At 35.3% G+C, this 22,550-nt stretch overlaps 1 protein-coding gene across 4 annotated transcripts in view; it reads right to left on the reverse strand.

Annotated features, from left to right (window-relative positions):
- Positions 1-780: 780 nt before the first annotated feature.
- Positions 781-22,550, reverse strand: part of C2CD5 (C2 calcium dependent domain containing 5) — an 84,045-nt gene continuing 62,275 nt past the window's right edge. The window contains exons 16-27 of one of the 4 annotated variants that reach the window (XM_060111856.1): positions 22,166-22,306; positions 20,189-20,252; positions 19,364-19,425; positions 19,055-19,153; positions 18,496-18,585; positions 17,927-18,014; positions 16,865-16,951; positions 8,121-8,171; positions 7,122-7,193; positions 5,608-5,798; positions 2,808-2,954; positions 781-2,111 (exon numbers count right to left, since the gene is read on the reverse strand). In XM_060111856.1, coding sequence (XP_059967839.1) covers positions 1,980-2,111; positions 2,808-2,954; positions 5,608-5,798; positions 7,122-7,193; positions 8,121-8,171; positions 16,865-16,951; positions 17,927-18,014; positions 18,496-18,585; positions 19,055-19,153; positions 19,364-19,425; positions 20,189-20,252; positions 22,166-22,306 — 1,224 coding nt within the window. In that variant the 3' untranslated portion in view covers positions 781-1,979. Of the gene's footprint in view, positions 2,112-2,807; positions 2,955-5,607; positions 5,799-7,121; positions 7,224-8,120; positions 8,172-16,864; positions 16,952-17,926; positions 18,015-18,495; positions 18,586-19,054; positions 19,154-19,363; positions 19,426-20,188; positions 20,253-22,165; positions 22,307-22,550 lie in introns of all 4 variants that reach the window. The other 3 variants (XM_060111855.1, XM_060111857.1, XM_060111858.1) reach the window with 3 other exon arrangements.

Genomic DNA, 22,550 nt, shown 5'->3' on the forward strand with positions numbered 1-22,550 from the left:
AGCCTGTGCCTCTGTTGAGTATCCAAATATTCAGACCAAAATGGAGATAACATCACCCAGCTAGTTTTATGTTTTAAGAATTAGTAATAATGCATATACACAGGATGTGGCACAAAACAGGTACTCAATTAGTGATAATTACATTATGAATCCCCTGCCAAGAAAGGACTCAGAAACATACTCAGGAATCCCAAAATAGCTGCTGGATGGATGGATGGATGGATGGATGGATAAATAAAACTATGAACAAGTCAGTCAATTCCAGGGACCTATTTTTCCAGACTGAGCTTAAGTATCATTTCCTTGGGGAAGCTACCTTCATCCCAAGCTACACACATTTTCTCAATTATTAGGGTAGGTTTCCTACCAAAGGCAATGAGAGTAGCACAATTACATATGTATTTTTTCCCCAAAATTAAGAACAGGGCCTTGGGCCTCCCTGGTGGCGCAGTGGTTGAGAGTCCGCCTGCCGATGCAGGGGATACGGGTTCGTGCCCCGGTCTGGGAGGATCCCATATGCCGCGGAGCGGCTGGGCCCGTGAGCCATGGCCGCTGAGACTGCATGTCCGGAGCCTGTGCTCCACAACGGGAGAGGCCACAACAGTGAGAGGCCCGCATACCGCACAAAAAAAAAAAAAAAAAAGAACAGGGCCTTGCATATAGTATACGCACAACAGATGACTGTTGACTAAAGAAATGAATGGAGATGATCAGATGGAAAGTGATTTCTGACCACTGACAGTACTACATCAAAGAGGCAAAAAAAGAGATTTAGGAATATTCCAGTTTATAAACTTTTTATTTAAAAAATAAAATTATAAACAAAGTACAGAAAAATATTGACACCTGTGATAACAAGGAAACGACTCCTAATCTTTAGGGCAGTTGTTACCCTGGAAGAGCAAAATCATGAGTTTTATAAAGAAATTTTGTTGTGCAAAGGAGGAATGTATTTTTAAAGGTTCACTTGTAATAGGTATTTGGCATTGACAAAAAAAAGTATTTCTATCTATATATTCAACATTCTGCAGCATATTTACATTCAAGTTACATTTCCAAACTCTATGCCAAATAGTCTAACTCACCATCAAAAATCTCTAAGATATTACTAAAATTCTGTTTATTTGGTAGGAGTGCAATATGACTTTATCAGAAAATAATTTTATGTTCCTTCTAGATCAATTATATTTTAACTACTTCAACAAAATTCACTGGCCTTTTCTTCCCAGTTGAAGCCAAGCCTCTTCCAGACAAATTAAACACAAATTGAAACTTGGCTAGAAACGAAGTTATATAGTAATGTTTTTCCTCCTTCCTTATTTAAACTTCCAATGGAAGGACACTGGCTCTGATAAATTACTTTTCTTTTCCAGTAGTTAGGACATACTATGGATACAAGTTGCAGAATTTTAACTTCTTTTTCAAAGATGGCTGAAGCAATTTTCCCTTTCAGTTGTTACCAAATTCTTCATCAAAATAACATATTAAGAAACCCACATAGTTTTCTGAAAATTTTTCTCCATTTTCCCCATACATTCCTCGAATCAGATGACTTACTCATTAACAATTTGTTCATTTCTTGCTCAGTTTCTCTAAATTACACTAGGAGAGCTATCCTAATTTCCTGATAATCTTATCATTTTGTTTTCTAAATTATGATTTTATTAAAATCAACATAAATTATACATAGCTTCCATCTTTACTACAGTTCTCAGAGAAGTTTATCTGAACTTCCTGTGGGGGGAGGTGCGGTCAAGGCTCCACGGGGCCTGTCCGTCTAGGCTGGCCAAACTAAAATGTCAAGATTTGAACATTCTCAGGCCTCCAAGTGATCCCAGACAAATCGAATATACTCATAATGTATCAATTCTTCCTCAGTTCTCTCAAGTTCATTTTTTACGTCTAGTAAGATAAATGAGTGACAAAACAAAGGAGACCCATGAATGTCATTTAGTGAAGCTCATTCTTTCTAACTGACTTCAGGTTGTAACTTCTCCTCCAGTACATGAGGGCTGGCAGGTGGCAGCTGGTTGCTGAGTTGACACCACTTCTAATTCAGATTCACGAACAAAAACCACTGCATCACCACTTACGTTTATAAGACACTGTGCCTATAAGAACAACAGGACATGTTCAGTCACAAACTCAACAACATGCTCATACTCTTCTGGCTACCCTGGGGGCAGTGCCGTAGAGCTGAAAAAGCGTACAACCCAAGAGAAAAATGAGCAAAGGATAAGAAGGCAATTCACAGGAAACAAAGAAACTCATTAATATAGGTATTTGATTTTTTAAAGGGATCTTTAACAATTGTGAGTTATTAACAAACTGATAAAAGAAATTTACTCTAGGATTTAACCTAAGCAACATTCTCTTGTCCCCATTAACAGAATTATATTACTTATTAGAAAGAAACAAACAGTGTGGCCCCATCATGATGTACTCTTCACCAGCAGGGCAGTTAGAACTGGACAGCATCACATTCCAAACCAGAAGGCGTCTGTAACTGTCCTCCGTTAGCCACCACTGGATCCCAAAGACCCACCAAGAAGGTGGAGGAAACAGTAATTTAGGAGCAAAACTTCCAGAGGTATTTAAGAATAATAACTAGTCACTGGGGATGTGAAAACAGCATCTGACCTATGCAGGACCATGGTTACCAACATATTCATTAAAACATGTTTTAAGCCTCTAGAATCAAAGAGCTTTGAAGAGCAATTCTCTTTTTCGGGGGAGGGTGGGAGGTGAAAAGGCCATGGGATACATTCACAGGTTCCCGCCATCAGAGGTTTTTAACCCCATCTCACCTGGTTTTTATTTGGATTCTCCATGAAGACACACTGCTTCATTATGTAGGAGACAACAGCATTCCCTCCCAGTGCAGCCACGTGAGCTCTCACCATCGCAAACACTTCAGCAATAAAAGCATGGAGAAAACCACTGACACCTCCTTCCTAAATGATGACGCGCAAAAAACCAAACTGGATACATGTGTAAACTAATGTACATAAAACATCAAAGAATACATATTAAAACATCTTAACTGATCTTAATATAATGGACGATCATTTTAATTCCCTCCATAATGGGGATTTGTTGCATGAATGAACAAACAAACAAACAAACCTTTACTGAGCACATGTCTACGACGGGGATTACTATCTTCATTTTACAGATGATGAAACTGAAGCTCAGAGAATCTGTGACGTGCCCATGACGAGCCAGGACCACAGAGCTAGCGGACAGATGCACCTCCCTCTATCAAGTCGTTCCCATCATCATTCAAATAAATTGATGGTAAATATAAACAATGAGACTTCCCTGCTATCCATATCTCCTATTCTGAAAATGAACCAGGTTCCAGTCGCACTCGTCTTTTTCAGTTTCTCAAAGGTGTGACACCTTTTCCTGCCTCGGGGTCATTGCACATGAAGGTTCCACACCCAATTTTCCACCAGGGTAACTTTTACTCAATTCTTCAGGTCCTGGTTTACATGTGACTTCCTCAGAGAAACCTTCCTTATCAGATCTAAATTAAGTTCTCCCATTATATTCTCTGACAGGCCCTGTTTTATTTCTTTATATCACTTACTATTACTAGGAGTTACCTATTAATCACATGATTATTTATTTACTGTCCACCATGCCCGAGTTCCACTAGACTAAATCCCATCAGGTCAGGAACTGACTCTGCTGTGCTCACAACTACACCTACTTCAACAGATGCACGTACTAAGTGGTCTGTACATATTAGGGAATGAAATCCAATAGTTTGGGGAACTTTTTCCATGTTCAAAAACAAACAAAACAGAAACCAAAGGCTAAATGAGAGCTTAAGATGCTTTTCAACCTAAGTTTTCCACAAATTTTACTGGATGTTATTTAGAGTCTAGGAAGAAATTTCCAACTTTAAACTGGAGGTTAAGGGCAAAATTTAATACACTGTTAGAAGAACCATTCGTCCAGGTCACATCTTTCTGAAAAGTCACAGGATGCTACATAAAGTTTTGTACAGGTATCTCTGTTGGTAATTAAGGAATTAAGTGAGTTGTGTCAGCCTGCCTCTGACTCAATCATCACCCGGGACAGTGTTTTCTTTTACTTTTATCAGTTTTCCTCCTCCATCTCAAATCAAGAAATTCTGATAGCAGAGTAACAGAGACTACAGAGGGGTACTTTTTAAAAGATTATATAATTGTAAGCAAATAATTCATCAAGCAATGAATAAATTTGGGATATTATACCATACAGTTAATATTACAAATCTCTGTCGAAAGGAACTCTACTGTGAAGTAACATTTTGGGGTATGGTTGCTTAAGCAGTAGAGAAGGCACTTAGGAAATAAAATTTTATGGATTCAAGAGTACAATATCCATGTGTTAGTAAGAGCAACCGGAAAAGGTCAATTCACCAATCTATGCCAACTTCTCACACCCAAATTTCTGTGTCAAACTTAATAAAAGTGTCTCCTATTTTAATTCTACACTAAAAGGTTTTTGAGAGTATCTTAAGATAGTTTCTTTCCCATCTCAACACAATTAGAATATGATTTTAAAAAGTAATTTATCTTAAAGGAAACATCTATCTAATTAGTTAATCTGTCAGAAGTCACTCTCTCATTTACACAAAAACAACTTATGTTTACTCTGCACCAGGCACTGTGCTAGGTGCAGGAGGGTGAGCATGATATCAAAAATTAATAAGCAAGCTGTTATTTCCAAGAAAGTATAGAAACACTACTAGTGAAGCAATGGGGAAAAAGCATAGTTAAGTCATGTTTATAATGAACACACTTTTTAAAAATACAAACTAGTGCTGAAGTAAATTTTGAAGAGTTTATTGGGTTTCACACCTAAATAATTAAAAATTTTCCCCATTCACAATAATTTGCTTAGCAGTCCTGCTCCAAAACATAAGACAAATAGAAATATAATCTTTTCTTGAGTTTAAATTCCTCTGTAATGCAAAATATAATAGGCTGACTCTGATTCTTAACTTTGACTACATCAAGTAGAAGATTAGAACTGCTGTTACTTAAAAAACAAATTAAAGTTTAATGATACCCAGCCAGTGTGAGGTAAGAACTTGAACAAACATTTTTATACACTGATGGCAAGAGGCGAAGAAAACAAGCGGCCTCAGTCTTTTTCAGAGGAAGAAAACGATAGAGCTAAATGACATGAACAATCCCCAAGACATCCTCCATGATACAGTCCCTTACTATTTCTAAATGTAAACCCTTAAAAATTGCTGTTTAAATATATCTCAGGCAAATACCTACTGAGAAGACTAAGCTGTTCTTTCAGGGCTATTTTAAACCTCTAATCAAACACGGATACATTTATTTGTTTTAGTTACCACATGATAAGGACCTGGACTTTCTAATAACAAATGGGATTAAACCCAACACAACTCTTGGGATAATACTAGCTGCTAGAGACAATCCAGACAAGTTATGAAAAAAAGGGTGTGTGTGTGTGTATGTGTGTGTGTTTATGTTACTTCTGGCAAATAAACAACCAATTTGAAACTTGTTTGGTTTTGATACTAATATCTTCAACCACAGAAAATGCACAAAAACAATTAAATAACAATTATAAAATTACCTCACGAAGAGAAGTGGTTTCCCGAATAAAAAACATGTTAATTATCCCAAGATATTTCGTTATTTTTGCTCCAGGAATGAAGGAAAGAGGTGTCATCTTAACCACGCCAACTGTAGAATTTGCACAAGGTGGAGAAGAACGATTCCGGAAATTTCCTTCACCCACTGGACTTGCTTTTTCGACTGTCACAGCTAAAATTGGAGAAAGAAGAGAAAGCATCAAGATCATATGCTGGTGACTCAATTACTCCCTAAGGTTTCCAAATAAGTGGTGACAACATTCAGCTGTCTGTGAGGCTAAGCCATGTCATGAAAGAAAAGAAATTATCATGCACTGCATGCAATTAAAAATAGAGACAGAAAGAAAAACATAAGAGGAAATGCTGGAATGGAATCTTTTGGAAGAAAAATGGCATTCCTGCAAAAGAAAATGTTGATGAGGTGGAGCTACACACACAATGATCGTTATAAAGTGAAGAAAAAGCGGTAGAGCATTAAAAATTATCTGCTGTAGGAACAAATTATTATAAGGAGAGTGTGAAAGTTGTTACATTTCCCAGTGCAGCTTTTTCCAGCTTTTTTTCAGACGACTTCATCATTGTCAACTTGTAGATAAACCATATCTTAACTAGTTGTAGTAGGTTTCTTTTCCAAACCTTCTCAATAAAACTCATAATTTAAAAAATTCAACAAATGACCTTGGCTGTCTAAAAGTTGTTTGTTCATAAAATAACAAATAATAGCTACCACTTATCAAATAACTACTATAAAGCAGACATATATACATATATATACACACACACACATATATGTATATATATAATCCTTACAATAACCCAGCAACGTAGGTGTTATCTCCATTTTACACATGAGGAAACTGAGGCTCACAAAACTTAAATAACTTGCCCAAGGTTACACAGCTATTAAAATGGCACTACTAGGATTCAAAACCAGATCTGGCTGGTTCCATATCTTCCCCCTAAAACACAGTTCCTTCCCTTTAATGTAAAATCTTTCACTCAAATACCTCAAAGTCTACCAAAACACATGGAGTATAGATAAAGAACATGTAAGTACTGATCCTGAGTCTAGCAGTGAGATAAGAGTTGACCACTTTCTCTCTGGAAATACCTCATTCTTTTATCACTCTGGATATCACTCTTAGTAAACTGACAAATACCGTACACTATCTAGTACCTTGGGTCCTGGAAGAGTGTCTCTTCAATAAGAGAGTTCATCATTTCCTTACACTAGATGATATAATATCTATTTATATACTTTCAAGAATACCTTCACAAAAATAAAATACTAAAAACACAACCCTACAGTTAAAGTTAAAAAGATCTAAAGGCCCTTCAATAGCTTTTGCTAAATGACCTTTAGAGTCTGCAGCTTTCACACTCCAATACATGATTGATTGGCAATGTTATTACTGAGTAGTCAGGTCTAGCCTTCACCACTGGGAAATCAAGGATATGCTTCTCAGATTGTAACATGGTAGAAACATCCGCCTACTTGTCTTAATTGATCCACGCCTTATGGTCTGAGCTTTCAGTTTAATGAGCTCTATCCAGCTGCTGCATCTGTCTGCAAAGGAACTGTAATCAACTGACGTTGCTGAAAACACAGACAGAAAACAAAAGAAAAAACAAAGAAAAAATATGGATGACGTCTCTTACTCGTCGTAACACTCCTTCCGATGACGTAATTTAACTGTAACTTAGGGGAAAAAGTGGTCCTTTTCAAGTCAGATAAGAGAGATAGTAAAGAGTCAAGCTTTAGACACTGATTTGTCCAAAACCAAGTTCTCGGCTGGCTGAGAATCTTTGGTGATGTCACAGCTGTGTGGTCTCTTAGGGGGAATGGAAGCGGGTCTAACAGAGAGATCAGGGAAAGGACCATACGCTGTGTTTTAACTAACTTCATTTCCCATTCTTTTTACTTCACACTGTTTTAGCTGTTTATATTCAGGGCTTTAATTTACAATCAGAACTTTGTGAATAATTCCTTGCCCTAATTTTACCCTGAAATCAAAACTAAAAATAATGAGAATCAAATGGTAAAGAATACATGAAAAAAAATCACTAGTTAATTTATCTTTTATTAAAATATCTTCTTTCTACCAATAGTAGGAAAGCCAAAGGGTCATTTTTGTCAATATTCTATTTCCATGTCTGATTTTGGCGACAAAGCTTCTGATAACATGGGGGGAGGGGCAAGTGTGAGCCAAACAAGTTCTTATTTTAAAAAGAATAACTTTTACTACTGCCGAGCTAAAAAAACAATGTTAAAAAGCTAAAGCCTTATTTTTAGAAAGTGGGACACTATTAAAAGGCTAAAAATGTAAATATTCGTTTAATTACTATTTTGTAAGACACATTCTAACTACAATAAAGCCACATTTTGGTGTCTATTCCATCGTCCAGTGCATTTCTCTGATGTCTGTACGCTCATGAATCACCACACTAGAATTTCACACCTTTGGAGACTATTTGCTTAATTAGACAAACTCACCTCTCTGTGCAGCTGGTATACCTGAGTTAGAACTTGCACTCTCCAGGTGTTCTAATAAGACAATATGAACAACATTAGCTTGGGTGCTAAGCATAAGCCAGTATCTCTTCTTTGCTCTTGGTTAATACTCTCTAAAAGCCAGACGAATAGGAGGAAATCTTTATGGCTTCATTATAAAAGTAAACCAAATAGAAGTATTTAGGTTTAAAACACAGTTTCTATTGATATATGAAAACTAGCTCCATTAATAAATACCATGCCAAGAAAGATTACTTGTTGCTACAACACAAAAAAAGTTTCAGAAACTCTACACACAAAATATCAACACAGTAACAAATGTTAGTGGGATGGAAGCAGGACGTGAGAAGACTGAACAGAGAAAAGGGTCAACCTACTGGGAAGAAAATCTGAAATGAAAAACAGAAGGGAAATGTTTGTGGCGGAAGAGCCAGTAAGATTAAAAATTACAGACAAGGCAATGTCCTATGTCTCACAGATAAACACAAACCTCAGCCTGACCCGCCCCCTCACCACCAACCCCTTCATTCAAGGCCTTCGCGTTCAACAGCTCCTTCTGGAGCTATCAAGACTTTGTAGAACTAAAAGGTGACCGCTCTCCACGGAAATAACTAGGAATCCCAAACTAGAATCCTTTTTACAGTAAGCTCATAAAAGCAGCATCCTGCATTCTCCCTGATAGTTTATATTTTTACTATAGATATTTAAGTCATTGTACAAATTTAAACAGTACTATAAAAATAGAAAACTTCATAATCTATTTCTAATGTTCAGGCTCTATCCACACTAGCATTATTTGAATTTTTGTTTCAAAGAATTTCAGAACTGAGAATATAGTGTGGCCAAGACAGAAATAACACATAAAAACACTAAGAATAATTTGGGTCAGCCAGTCTTTTTTTAAATTATAAACTAAGTAAATATATGTATTTTTGTCTCTGCTTAATGTGTTGACTTTCTGGTAATATTCTTAAATTAGCAAAAGTTAAACTTTTCAAAAATCGGATTTATAGAATGTTTCTGTTAATTGGGTGTAATGGAAGTATCTCCCGCACCCACCCCACCTCCCAATTTTTAAGGCAATGACCACAAGCTAATACTGGAGAGTGTACAGTGGCTGACAATCCTCTTACAATACAGAACTGTCCAATAAAAGGGATCACTAGGTGAGGTCCATACAATGGCTATGAGGAGATCACGCTGGACGTGCCCTGACCATCATGCCCTCAGACTATAGTTCTAGAGGGAGTATCCTCCTGATTCAGGATCCCGAGGGGCAATGGAAGCCCAGGAAGCGATGGGACCTACAGGGGGAAGCCAGAACAGAACTGACATTCGAGGCTTACCAGATCTCTAGGGACAGCTCAGCCTGGAAACAGACCCAGTGCAGAAGCTGGGACAGTAAATAGCCCACCCCAGGCTCATACATCCCAGGAGGGTCCCAGAGCTCTCGTATGTCCTGTGCAGTACAGCCTCGGTAAGTATAGACACAGAAAATATAGTCGGCTTTAGGTATTCTGTAAAAGTTTTTAAAATGTGCGGATGGGAAGGAGGGGGAGGAAACTAAAAGAAAAAGTGAAAATTACTAAAATTGTCCTCTATACCTTGATATTATCTTGGTAATACGGAATTCTCTAGTAGCAACTGTACATAATTTAATGGCAAGTACCCATGAAAAGAGCTTAAACATGTAGAAGGTATCTGTTCCCATCTCTAAATATGTCAGGTGGAAAAAAACAAAGGTATACAATGATCTGTAGAATATTTGTGCTTTTAAAAAAGAATAGAGTATCTTTGCAAAGACAGACAATAAGCTGTTAAAGAGTATCTGCCTCTTGGGAATGAAAATGAAGGGAGAAGGAAGCTTTATTTTGGACAATGTGATTTTTTTTGTAGTATTTGAATTTTTCACCATGTACACTTAGTACACTTACTACTTTTCCAAAATAAATTTTACGAAAGGTAGGGAAGAGGAGAAACAAGAGAGGGAAAATATTTATTCCCCGCCCTCAAATATGAATGTGTTTGAATTAAAATTTGAAAAGAACAAAACTTTTCAATTAGAGACATGGAGGGAAAGGCTGAGCGACGAGATTTTTGACCTCACTGAAGGAGAGCAGGTTCATCTCCTAACATGCTTGCCAGGATGCTCATGTTTTCTCTCAGAGAAAAGGCCCAAGAGGAGCTGGTCCTGGCAGCAGCTGGACGTCAGCACCTCGGACTGCTCTGAACACCTCAAGTATCTCATGACCTCAGACTCGCGGTCACTCTGCTCCTTCCGATTACAGTTTGGCTTCCCAGGTAGTAACAGGCTTTTCACAAGAGAAGGAACTGCAGATATTAGCTGTCCGGCTCACTGACGAAGCAGTAATTCTGCTTAAGAATAAATAAATCCGTATGCAATCTCTAAGCCAATACTTAAAAAAAAGACAACATATTTCATACTCAGGGGTAGAAATCTTATTAGAAGTCCTTTGGGCTTTGTTGAGGAGCTGGCACCCAGTTCTGGCTGGCTATTTGCACACCTCTGTGGAAGAGTTTGACACAAATACTTCGTATGTGAGGTCCCCACTGTAGCTGCAAAGACAGTCTACATCAAGCCACCCAGCAGCCCACTTCTCTTAGCATTTCCTTTCCCATTGAATACAATTTTGCTTTTTTGAAAAGTCACCAGTTACTGATAATCCTGCTATCCCTCAAAAAACAACCCTAGAAAGTTACTGAGGCCAACAGAACATGCAGAGTGACTATTTTCTTACTACACTTGAGCAGTTTTTAACAGGCCTTAGCGGAGTGGGGAGGGGGATTAACCTAGATTAAAGCAGTTTAGTGGAAATGAGCATATAGATGAAAAACAGAAAAAAAATGTGGCAAGAATTCCTCCTCCCTCAATTAGACACCTGCCAGTGCTTCCGAAGTTGAGATGCTTCCATTCTCCTAAATAACCAATGACAAAGCTATGGGTTAGCTATGATAAAGTTTTACACTGACTACTCTTCTAACAACTTACTTTCTACCATTAAAATTTACAGATCACCTTTGCTTTGAATAGCTAAAAAGTATTTGAGATCATCTTTTCCAGTCACCCTAAGAAAATTACAGAATTTGAAAAACCTCCTGCAAATTCTGAAAAGATTCTCTGGCAGATTAAAATATATGCAATCTGGAGTCCTTAAACTGTATGCTTTATTTTCCTGTTTAACCACTCTTAGTTTTAAATTATTATGATCAAAATTTGGTTTTATGTCCCTCTAAGCACTTCCATCAATCTATAATGCATTGATCAGCTATGTCTTATAACGATAAAATCTGGCTTAATGACTGAGTTAAACAAATGATGTACATAAACATTCAGTATAAATCTGGTCCATAATGGTCTTTAAATATTGGTGGATTGATAATGAAATTGCCATATTATAGTTAAAAATTACTAAGGCATACAGAAAGACACAAATTGCTTCGATCTGGATATTCCACTGGTAAAAAAAAAAAAAAATTCAACTACATAGCTACACAGATAATACATACAGTAGATGACAAAAGACAATTAGCTGCCCTATTTGAGTCATTATAGCTTCCAACCCCGGGTGTGCAACATTCTAACTCACTTTTCTTCTTCAATCCCCATCATTCACTCTTCCTCTCACTCCCATCCTTTGTATCCTTTTTTCCAAATAATCCTTGTTTAGGGTCAGTAACCCAATTCAATTTTCTTTGCTTTTCACTCCCTCTTCCTCTGACTCTGGATTTCACTGCCCTTGAGCTCTTGGAGAAGCTAAGATTCCTTATCTCTACTTCTCCATCAACTCTTTCTTTCCTTCCCACTTCTTGGGTGAGGTTTTCACATTTTCTACTCTTTAGTTTCTATTTTCCTCTCATTCTCCTTCCCCTCAGCATTTTTCTCCTTTCAGGACCCCTCACTCACTGCTGTGGCCACGGATAACATAAAGAACTTTAGCATTTTTTATAGTTGCTATCATTTGGTCACAGTGACAAAATATATCTTAAAAAAGTAAGAGAGAAAACAGACATGCAATGAACTCTTAATACATAAAAACGTTTTTAGTTAGCATAAAGAATTATATATACTTGTAAGAATTCAGAACCATTAGTTTGGCAGGAAAAAGGAAAAGCTAACTTTTGTAGTTCCTATAGATTTATATTTCTAATTACAAGTTTAAAATAATGTGAGGAAAGTCATTTAAGTTTAAAAAATTAAACTGTCTTTTAAAATCAAATTTGGTTTAACAAAAAGTAATTCTGATAGCCTACCATAAAAATAAAGAAAAAAGCTTCAAATGTGGATATCTAATTATGGAGTATAATATATTGAGGGTGTAAGCAAACTTGTTTTCTTTTTTACTGTAACCCAGAATTTGACCTATATTTGTCTTATTCGTCAGCAACTGCTCAGTGAAAAAAGAACTTCTCCCAGGCTATAGCTAATGCCACTGAATGTGAGGATACCACTCCAGCATAAAGCAAAATGAACACAGAAACAAGGGTGGTATAAAAAACTTTTCCTCTATACAGTTTCATCCAACAGTATATAAATACTAAAACTGACTTAATTAAACCCTTTTATAGCCTTAAACTCTCAGAATTTTAATGAAAGCAATTATCTTACTATAGATTAGATTTATAAAGTATTTGAGATCTATTTATAGTGGTATATAATTCAGACACATTTGTCTAATATAAGTTCTTAAGTCCCACAATATGGTATCAAATATCTCGAGATTCAGGTCTTTAGACATGTATCTAAAGTAACATGCCAACCTTTTACAGAAATTACATGCATAAAATTTTTAAGATTAATTACAGTTCATGAGAAATATCTTATTGATTTTTTAAAAATTTTTACCCAGATTACATTCACTCAGATTCCTTATTTTTACTATATTTGCTCCATCTTTTTTCATTTTCATTTCATAAAAATATATATCATTTTTAAAGCCTCTTAAAAAACCATTTCAGAGTGAAGTGACAGATATTCAGAAAGCTGACATGTAGATATTAATGAGGAGGAAAAAACATTATGAAAGTGGTATAAAAAATTTGCTATAGTCATCTTTTTTCTTAATACAGTTTCATATTTTAAAAAAAGTAATTTATGGTGATGCCACATCATCTCTGTTCCTCATAGTATTCATCAAAGAATTTTGATGACCTTCACATGATAATGTCCTTTAAGAAATTACTTAGGCTCAGCAGGTTTTAATATTTCAAATCGGAAAAACCATGGTAACTATCAAGGTAACACCAAATCAACCACAAATTTGAGACATACATCAAACTATTCTGTTACCTGGAGAAACAAAATATGTAATAAATATAACAAAAGATGGAAGGAAAAAAAATTAAGCATGGATGGACAATTCAGGCCCAAGCTTACTCTACACTGTCAGTTAGGAAACATGTTATTGAAGCATCTTTTCTTCACATAATACTCACTCATTTTCAATAACACAAAAAGATAAGGAAAGGTTTATCTACAAGTGAAAAGATGGAAGTATTAATAAACATACTGTGCATAGCTCTTGAGAGTACTCTGTCAACATAAAAGGAAATAAAAAATTTTAATAAATTATCCCATTTGTGATAAGAACATGAAAAATAAATTAGTATTCAAAGTTAAAAAAGATAAATCTCGATCAGCTTAGCTAACTGACCTAACAAAACTATAAAAACTATATATTTATTTACTTATCAGTATTAGTTAACTTTTAAACCTCTTGTGGTTGCAGATAAGAAAGTAGAGAAGTTCTTGGAGCGTTTATTCCTCACCCTCACCTTTCTCTCTCCCACCTATTTCCTCTAAACTGCTAAGCTTATCTTTTCCCAGATATTTCTATTCTCTATTCAAAGCCTTCCTTCATGTTACAATGTTCAATTACTACATTCATGATATAACACTCTATTATTACACTTTTCAGACCTTTTCAAAACCAATTCTATCCTCAAATTTTCCAAAATACTTTGAGATAACTTTTTCTAATATATACATCATAGCCCATGTTCTCCTGGCAAAACATGAGGAAGCAAAGACAATACATAAGCATGCAACGTAAACCACAATTTACACGACTTTAAAAAAAATAAACAGATAAACTTTTTAGCGTTCGTTGATGATTTTAAAATGTAACATTCAAGGAAAGGCACATAGGTTTTATAGTTAAGCACTTAGTATTAAAGTTTTATATATATTAGTATTAGATGTGATGATATTGATCATTATGAAGCTGACAATGGTGACGATGATGATGATGATGATAAGGGTGGCATGATCTGATTCAGTGATTTTCAAACTCTTTGAAACACTTTCTTCCAACAAAACCATATATAGAAAGCTGATACATAAAGCGTAGTGCATTGAAGCTGCTCTAGTTCAGAAGTAGGGGGTCTAGAGACCTATCTTCTCACCCCCCCGGCACCTTGCCTCCTGGAAGGCCATGAGGCACCTCTGAAGAAACTCTATGGTCTGGAGGAACAGAGTTTAAAAATCATTGGTTTAACTGATTTGAAGTTATTTGGAAAATTAATTAACAGAAGCTCAGTGTGACCTCAGGCATAATTTAGCTTTTATGTTTTTAATAATAGGGACATGTTAATAATTGAAGAACCATAAACTATAGAAACTCAAGAAATCAGAGAATTTTAAAGGCTAGAGAGAATCTTAATCCTTTCACATTTTACAAATGAGGAACTAAGACTTAAGTGGCTTAATTAGAGGTTACCTGGCCCAAGTTCTCACACTTTATCAGTAGCAGAACTGAGAAGAAAAGCCAGATCTCTTGGTTTATTACTCCACCTATGGCCCCTCTCCATGCTCCTTAAAATAAATTGCAAATATTTTAGGGATTGTTCAGATATGACTCATTCTACTCAAATTCTTCTTTCCTTGTTTTTAAGTTCAGAGTATCATTTGTGCAAAATATACTAATGACTTCAAAAAGCACTAGTTCTCATTACCTTTGAAAATATTTTGAAAGCTATTGCAGAAACTGTAAGTTATCAATATAGATATGGCCAATTTACAGAGTTTAAACCTAATCTTCTGCAGAATTCAGTAGGTATTAACAACATGGTAAAGTTGAGCTAACAGGGACCCCAAATCCACAAATAAATATTTGTATAGGTTAGCAATTGATCAAACCTTTTCGTCGTTGCTGATTGGGTTTTTGGTTTTGGTTTCCCCCTCGCCACCACTGCTGGGTAAGGATAAAAGAAGTGATACCTAAAAGTGGTTTGGAACTAACCCTGTGTTAAATGTAAGTTTCTGTAGAAAATAGGTGTTTAAAATAAAATCCTGGGCCTCCCTGGTGGCGCAGTGGTTGAGAGTCCGCCTGCCGATGCAGGGGATACGGGTTCGTGCCCCGGTCTGGGAGGATCCCATATGCCGCGGAGCGGCTGGGCCCGTGAGCCATGGCAGCTGGGCCTGCGCGTCCGGAGCCTGTGCTCCGCAACGGGAGAGGCCACAACAGTGAGAGGCCCACATACCGCAAAAAGAAAAAAAAATAAAAATAAAAATAAAAAAAAATAAAATCCTATCTAGTCAGTTCAAGGAAGATTCTAGACTGTTCTGCTTTTTGTTCTGAAAGCTATGTTTAAGTTATAAATCTGAACTCAGATTGTCTTTGGATTTGATTTTTCCTCTCTATTCTTTCAAGAAATTCTCTATGGAGTTCTAAATTAGAATTTTAATTTAGACAAAAAGGAAAAAGAACCACAGTTACCATGTTAGAAAGTTCAGAATCTGAAAGTAGCTTCTTTTCAGCTTCAAAATATGAGACAAGATCTATTTATCTACACAGGCCTTGCACTGATTTAGTAAAGACTCTATTGACATATAGGCAATGTGAATATAAAACTATGCTGTATTATAACTAATATGGTATCAGATAAAGTTACTGACAAGTAGAAACCATAAAGTAATGTCACTTGTATTATAAAATGGAAAAATTAGAAATGCCAATTTGGTTTTAAATAACAAAAGCACCATTTCTAAGAAAAAAATTTAGGAAAAAACACAAACTACATTTATTGTGTATGTAATGCTACAAGATAAGGTACAGTAATTCTGAAATTTTTATAATAAAAATTACACTGACATCAGAAGAGAAATGGAAAAAAACACCTCCCACTTTTCTCCAAAGATTGTACAGATCTAAGTAGATTTACTGCTATTGAATTAAGGGACAATCATTTTGCATTTGAAAAAATGTTCCTCAAATATAACCAAGACACCCAAAAGACAGAAAGCTCATCCCTTTCTCACTTGTACTAACCTCCACCCAAAACCTCTCCACATAGCTTCTGAAGAAAATAAGTATTCTGTTTGTCTATGAAAATCTAAAAATTTTTGCCGAAGGTTAGTGTTGCTAGAAAAAAATTTACCAGATATAATATAAATATCAAAATATACCATATGTGAATAGTTACTTTGGGAAATCCAAATCTCTGAAAATAAAACTTTAATACATTTGAGTTACAAGAATGGAATATCACACAAAAAATTACCTTAATAAGTTATGATGAGATTACTTGAGAAATTAAAATAAAAGGAACATTACTCTCTCCCCTTTATGAACATGAAGAAACATACAATAAGGAAATGAAGAATAAATCTCCATCTCAAAATTAAGTTAAGATTACCTACAGTGAAGAGGCAAGTGAAAGGATCTAGAAACTAATATTTGTGCTTGCATTTCCCTTATTTAACCAACCTTTAGCCGGTGGAAAAGGATGAGAAGGAAGTGAATCTGAACAGAGTTCGAGGGGAAACTGCAGAAGTTCTTCATTATCTGTAGAGGCTTGAGAGGCAGGAAAAACACAAGTTAATTAGTAATGATCTCTTACTAGTTTTTTAAAAATTACTCTGGGATAACATATAAATTTCCCCCCAACTCAGTTAATTCTGGTTGTTTTGTCCTTGCTTTCTTCCATGGGGGTCCTTTACCTGCAGACACTGAGAGTGGTTGCTATCTTCTCTGGTGGGGCTCTTGTGAGATTTAGAAAGGGTAATGTATATAGATCTCTTAGCACAGTGCCTGGCAAAGAATAAGTACTCACTAATGATTATTATTATCCTACTTTTTGTACTATACTAGTTCTATGACACTTAAACCAGTTATTACCTATATTTTTTGATAAATATCTGAACACAGAATCATTTAATACATCTATCTGATATTAATTCAATGCTATAGATGTAGGATATATTCAACTTAAAAAATTTTAGATTAATCATGAATATTTATTTAGCCAGTAAGTCATTCAACTTTAGAAAGTACACTATTTCCCTCTTCTTTTTTTTCAGAACACACAAATGGTTTCTAAGATTTTGCATTTCTTTGGAATATATTAAGCATGGTACTTCCTAAATTTTACTGGATAAAGAACAACTCTGAGAATCTGCTGAACACTATGGGACCGTTCCTGAGAAAAATCCATGGTGCTTGCTACATCAGTTGGTTCTCAGATGCCTTGAGGACCTCCCCAGAATTCCTAGGATAGGAGCCTCTAAATTACTGCAGAACTAATGTTATAAGCTAACTCTAAAAAACAGCAGCATTTTCTATGTAAATAGCAGCCAAACACCTATTCATGTGTGAAAAATATCGTCAGCCATATGCTTATCCACAGTTATCTTGATAAAGAAAACAGAAAAAGTGACAGTATCCTGTCAAGAAACACGTCATTTATTTATTCTACCTATCCTCTATATTTTATCACTGAACTATAACACAGACAAACATGAACTATGCTCCCATCTACCATAGGTTTACCTCTTTGCAATGACTTCTCAGCATGTGTTTTTGTGGTCTGTAAAGCCTGATTTTTGTCAAAAGTTATTGCAACTGCTGTGACTGTAACCTAGAATCACAGAAACAATATGATTAGCAAAACAATCATTCCCCAAAAAAGCTTCTTATAATTCTTTTTCAGTACCATGGAACAACTTATACAAACTGGCTAATTTGCCTTTCCGGTTAAGATTCTCAACCAGAACTGCACATAAACTCAGACATTCAGACTACAACTAAGCCCAACATGTATACCTAAACGTAGGTATTCCAGAAAGAGCTCAAAAACCTTCTCTAAAAGATGGGGTCTAGAGAAGTCGCACAGAAGCACACCTTCTAGTGTACATACGCTGGAACACACATATGAGTACACCTTCAGATAACTAGAGTTCACAAAAGTGAAACAGACAGACAAGGTCTGACTCATACTAGTACGTTTAAAAATATTTTGAAGTAAAGCAGCTTATACTTCTTTAATTATGGCAAATGTATAATATTAAAACAGACCAAAGTTAGAAATCTTCTTTAATAACAGACTGAAACTTAGTTACCTGAATTAATTCATCTTCAGGGAGAGATACTGTAAAATTTACATGGCAAAGGCAGCAGGGGATCATAGACCGTAGTTTAAAATACAGGCTCTATACAAAAGAAAATATTAGTAATATCATTTCTTTTAATTTAAAAATTTATAAAAACTGATCTTTTAATGTACATTATACTATGGCAAATAAAGTTGAGAAGATTAAAACACTTCTGTTTCATCTATTCTTTCATTAAGAATACATTTTTAATATCTAAGCAGACAATAAGATTTAATCATATTTCTAAGTCATAAAAAAATAAGGGGTTTTTTAAATTTACAAATATAGATTTTTATGAAGTTTAACGCTATGAAATAACTTAAAATATATTCCTTTTATAGTGTGGCATATTAAGATGGAGAGGACATCTTTAGCATTTTACTTGATGACAGGTTAAGACTGATAAGTAAATAAAAATAATTCGGCCTGCAACTGTGTAAGGTATTCCAGACAATATACTTTTCTTCTTTAATTTCATGGTCCTGAGGAGTTTTAGCTAAAGTATAGTTAGTCAAAAGGTTCCTACCTTGAGCAAGTTTTCACAGAGATCATTAAAATTCTTATTGAGGGCTTGATTAGTTAGATTAAGGCTGCTTAATCGGATTACTCTTACTGATGTGAACATCTAAATATGGGGAGATACAATGGCATGTCATTTCATTATTTTGAACTAAATACTGTAACAGAAAATAAACAATCATAACTACTGTGGTATTTTTTTTAAAGATAAGATTTTAACTGCAGTAAAGAGGCCGAAAAGAAAACATATATTAAGAAAAAACTTGTTAAAATCACATATGCTATATTTGCTTAAAATAAAGAATAAAAGGTTTACCTGTATTTCAGATGTCCAATTATTTATACCAGGCATAATTTCTGTATTACAACTATAAAAGCCTGTCAAAATAAATTATAGGGAAAACATATGATAACATTTCATTTATTTTTGTGTTAAAGAATAACATTTTGGGGGGCTTCCCTGATGACACAGTGGTTAAGAGTCTGCCTGCCAATGCAGGGGACACAGGTTCGAGCCCTGGTCTGGGAAGATCCTACATGCTGTGGAGCAACTAAGCCCGGGCACCACAACTACTGAGCCTGCACTCTAGAGCCCACGAGCCACAACTACTGAGCCCACATGCCACAACTACTGAAGCCCACGTGCCTAGAGCCCGAGCTCCACACCAAGAGAAGCCACCGCAATGAGAACCCCACGCACTGCAACGATGAGTAGCCCCCGCTCACTGCAACTAGAGAAAGCTGTGTGCAGCAACGAAGACCCAATGCAGCCAAAAATGAATAATAAATAAACTAATAAAAAAAAAAGAACAACATTTTTCAATTATTACATGAAGTTCTAACTAAGATCCATTCATTCTTTTTTTCTAAAACTCTATATCTCTGGGAAACTTTAGACCATGTTAATAAATTATCATGGTTTTTTTGTAATGCATAAACATAAAAGGATTAAAAATCAGTTCACCTAAGTTGTAATGTAAATATTTTTAAACGATGTGGTTTCAATCTTGGAACAGCAAAGAATGTGACAGAAGGTAACACTGATAAAGCCGTTAAAATAAAGTTAGTGCTATAATAATTATGAACTGAAATACTGATATGCAAAACTAGTCAAATCTCCAGGTAATTTTTCTCTGTTCACCTGAAGGAGGCGGAACATCAGTGAGTAGAGAATGTACGTCTTCCATAGCATCTGTGTCATCGATCTGAAAATGAAAGAATGAACCTATCACATAAGTAGTAAATATATAATTGTTTCAAATTTTTAAAAATTGTTTTTATTATTTATTAAATAGAAAATGTAAGAGTCAAGGAAAAGTAGGGCCATTTTTCCCTAAGTTAAAATACAAAACTTGAAAAAATTTTTGTAGTATCTATAAATTTTTCCACAACAATTATAAATACTTCTAAATGAAATATTTTACATTATAAAGTATATTGAGTTTTAAAAAAATTGAGCCTTTTCTCAAGTCTTTATGAGGGCATGTTCCAAAAGATTTACAAAGATAACAAGCAATCATTATCTCTATTTGTTTCAATTAATAAAGTGCAATTTAAAAAATCTTTTGACTAAATACAGAACTGCTTTAAAATAAAATTACATAGGGGTAAATTTAAAGGCATGTCTTAAAAGAATAAGTACAAATTCCATTTTTCCTACATCACAATATTCTGTTGTGAATTATAAGTAATGAACATATCCAACTGGACATATATTGACATTCATCTGTACACTGGGGATCTAAGTCCTGACTTACACCCGAGATGTCAAGAACCACTTTCACTTCCACTTTGCTTTAGCCACTCACAGTCATGGCCATAACTCGATTGTGGTATTCCCCAAAACATTCTACACTCAGATCTCCAGCATTCTCCAACTATAACCCCCATCTCTCTCACTGTATCTACACCTTGCCCTCTTCTGCCCATACTCCAATCACTTCTGTTCTCTACTTAGCCAGGATCCTTGGATCAGAAAATATGAAAAATGCTCTGGATCAAAGTGAAAGTAACCCTCATCTGGAGGGTTTGCTAAACAGATTCCTGGGCCCCACCTTGAAATTTTCATTTACTAGGTCTGAAGTAGGGGCCCCAGAGTTTGCATTTCTTACAAGCTCCCAACTGTTGCTGATGCCACCATCACAGGGCACTTTGAGTACAACTGCTCTAAACTGCACCCTGGAACTTTTTATTCCTTAACCTTTTACCAACCTCCATTTTTCTTCTCCATTCTCAGACTGTAGAGATTATGAGAAAGAGGCACAAATTCATATAGTTTGAGTTTTCTACAAGGTAACACTCTCACCTCAGTTAAACCTTGAGCATCTCCCACAGCTGACATCCTGATCACATTCAAGGGCACTATTCTAGACTCTTCAAACCTCCAATACCATCCCAATACAATTCTACTGGCACCTTCCTGCTTTATTGAGATCCAGGCATCTGATTTTTTCTCTCAACTGGCACCTTACCAGAAAACATTTCTAAGTATCCTTGTTTATTTTCCTTTCCTTCAATATCAAAGGAAGATCGTCTATCCTTTCAGAGCTAACCATCCTACAGGGGAGTGCATGGGAAGAAGGTCTGTGAGGGCACAGGCTCCATAAACCTTTCATGTCACATTTATTCTCCAAGAAAGTTAGTTCATTCTGGATGCGTTTTTACAATGAAAGTTCAATTACACCCTCTGAATTCAGTAAAAAAACACTACACTCAGAATTCACAGTGCCTATATTATTGTGTTAAATGTAAAAATGTTATAATTATAGTAACATGTTATGGCATATAAAGCAGGTAATAATTATAGTAAGTGAAAGAAGAGAACCATCTTATTGAAATTAATCCAAGTTTACAAAAAAAGCTCCAAAAGTTTAATATTTTAATTATATTTCAACCCAAACACTAATTTTTCCAAAACAAAGTTTTCCAAAACTTTTTTAACTTTTGTTAAACAAAAGATATGTTAACAAGTTTGTTGTAATTTCTGTAATAAAATATTCTTTTGATATTTTTAACAGTTGTAATGATACAAAAATATCACACCAATTTAGGACCTAACTGTAAAAATATATATCTTATCTTCCAAAAACTTTAAGAAATTAGTCCAATGCAATAATACCTCCAAAACAAATGCATCTTTTTTCCCATGTGAAAGGTCCAATTCTGTAACTTCATCAGAGCTTTCTGATTGAGATCTCAAAAGTCTTGAGCGTTGTCTAGGTTCTGGAATGGGTGATCCTATAATCTCTTCACATATCTCCTAAAAGAAATATAATTGATTTATATCATATGACTGTCTTTTTCTGTTTTGGGGTGTTTTTGTAAACTGCAGTCTTTTTTTTTTTATTGAGGTACAACTGACATGTAACATATTAGTTTCAGGTGTTCAACATAGTGATTTGATATTTGTATGCTTCAGTCTGGTTTTACATTTTTATATTAACAGAAAACTACCGGGGGGGAGGGGAGTATGTAAAATGTATTCATAGTCCATATTTAAGTAT

Source organism: Mesoplodon densirostris, chromosome 11, assembly GCF_025265405.1.
Source record: "Mesoplodon densirostris isolate mMesDen1 chromosome 11, mMesDen1 primary haplotype, whole genome shotgun sequence".
NCBI lineage: Eukaryota > Metazoa > Chordata > Mammalia > Artiodactyla > Ziphiidae > Mesoplodon > Mesoplodon densirostris.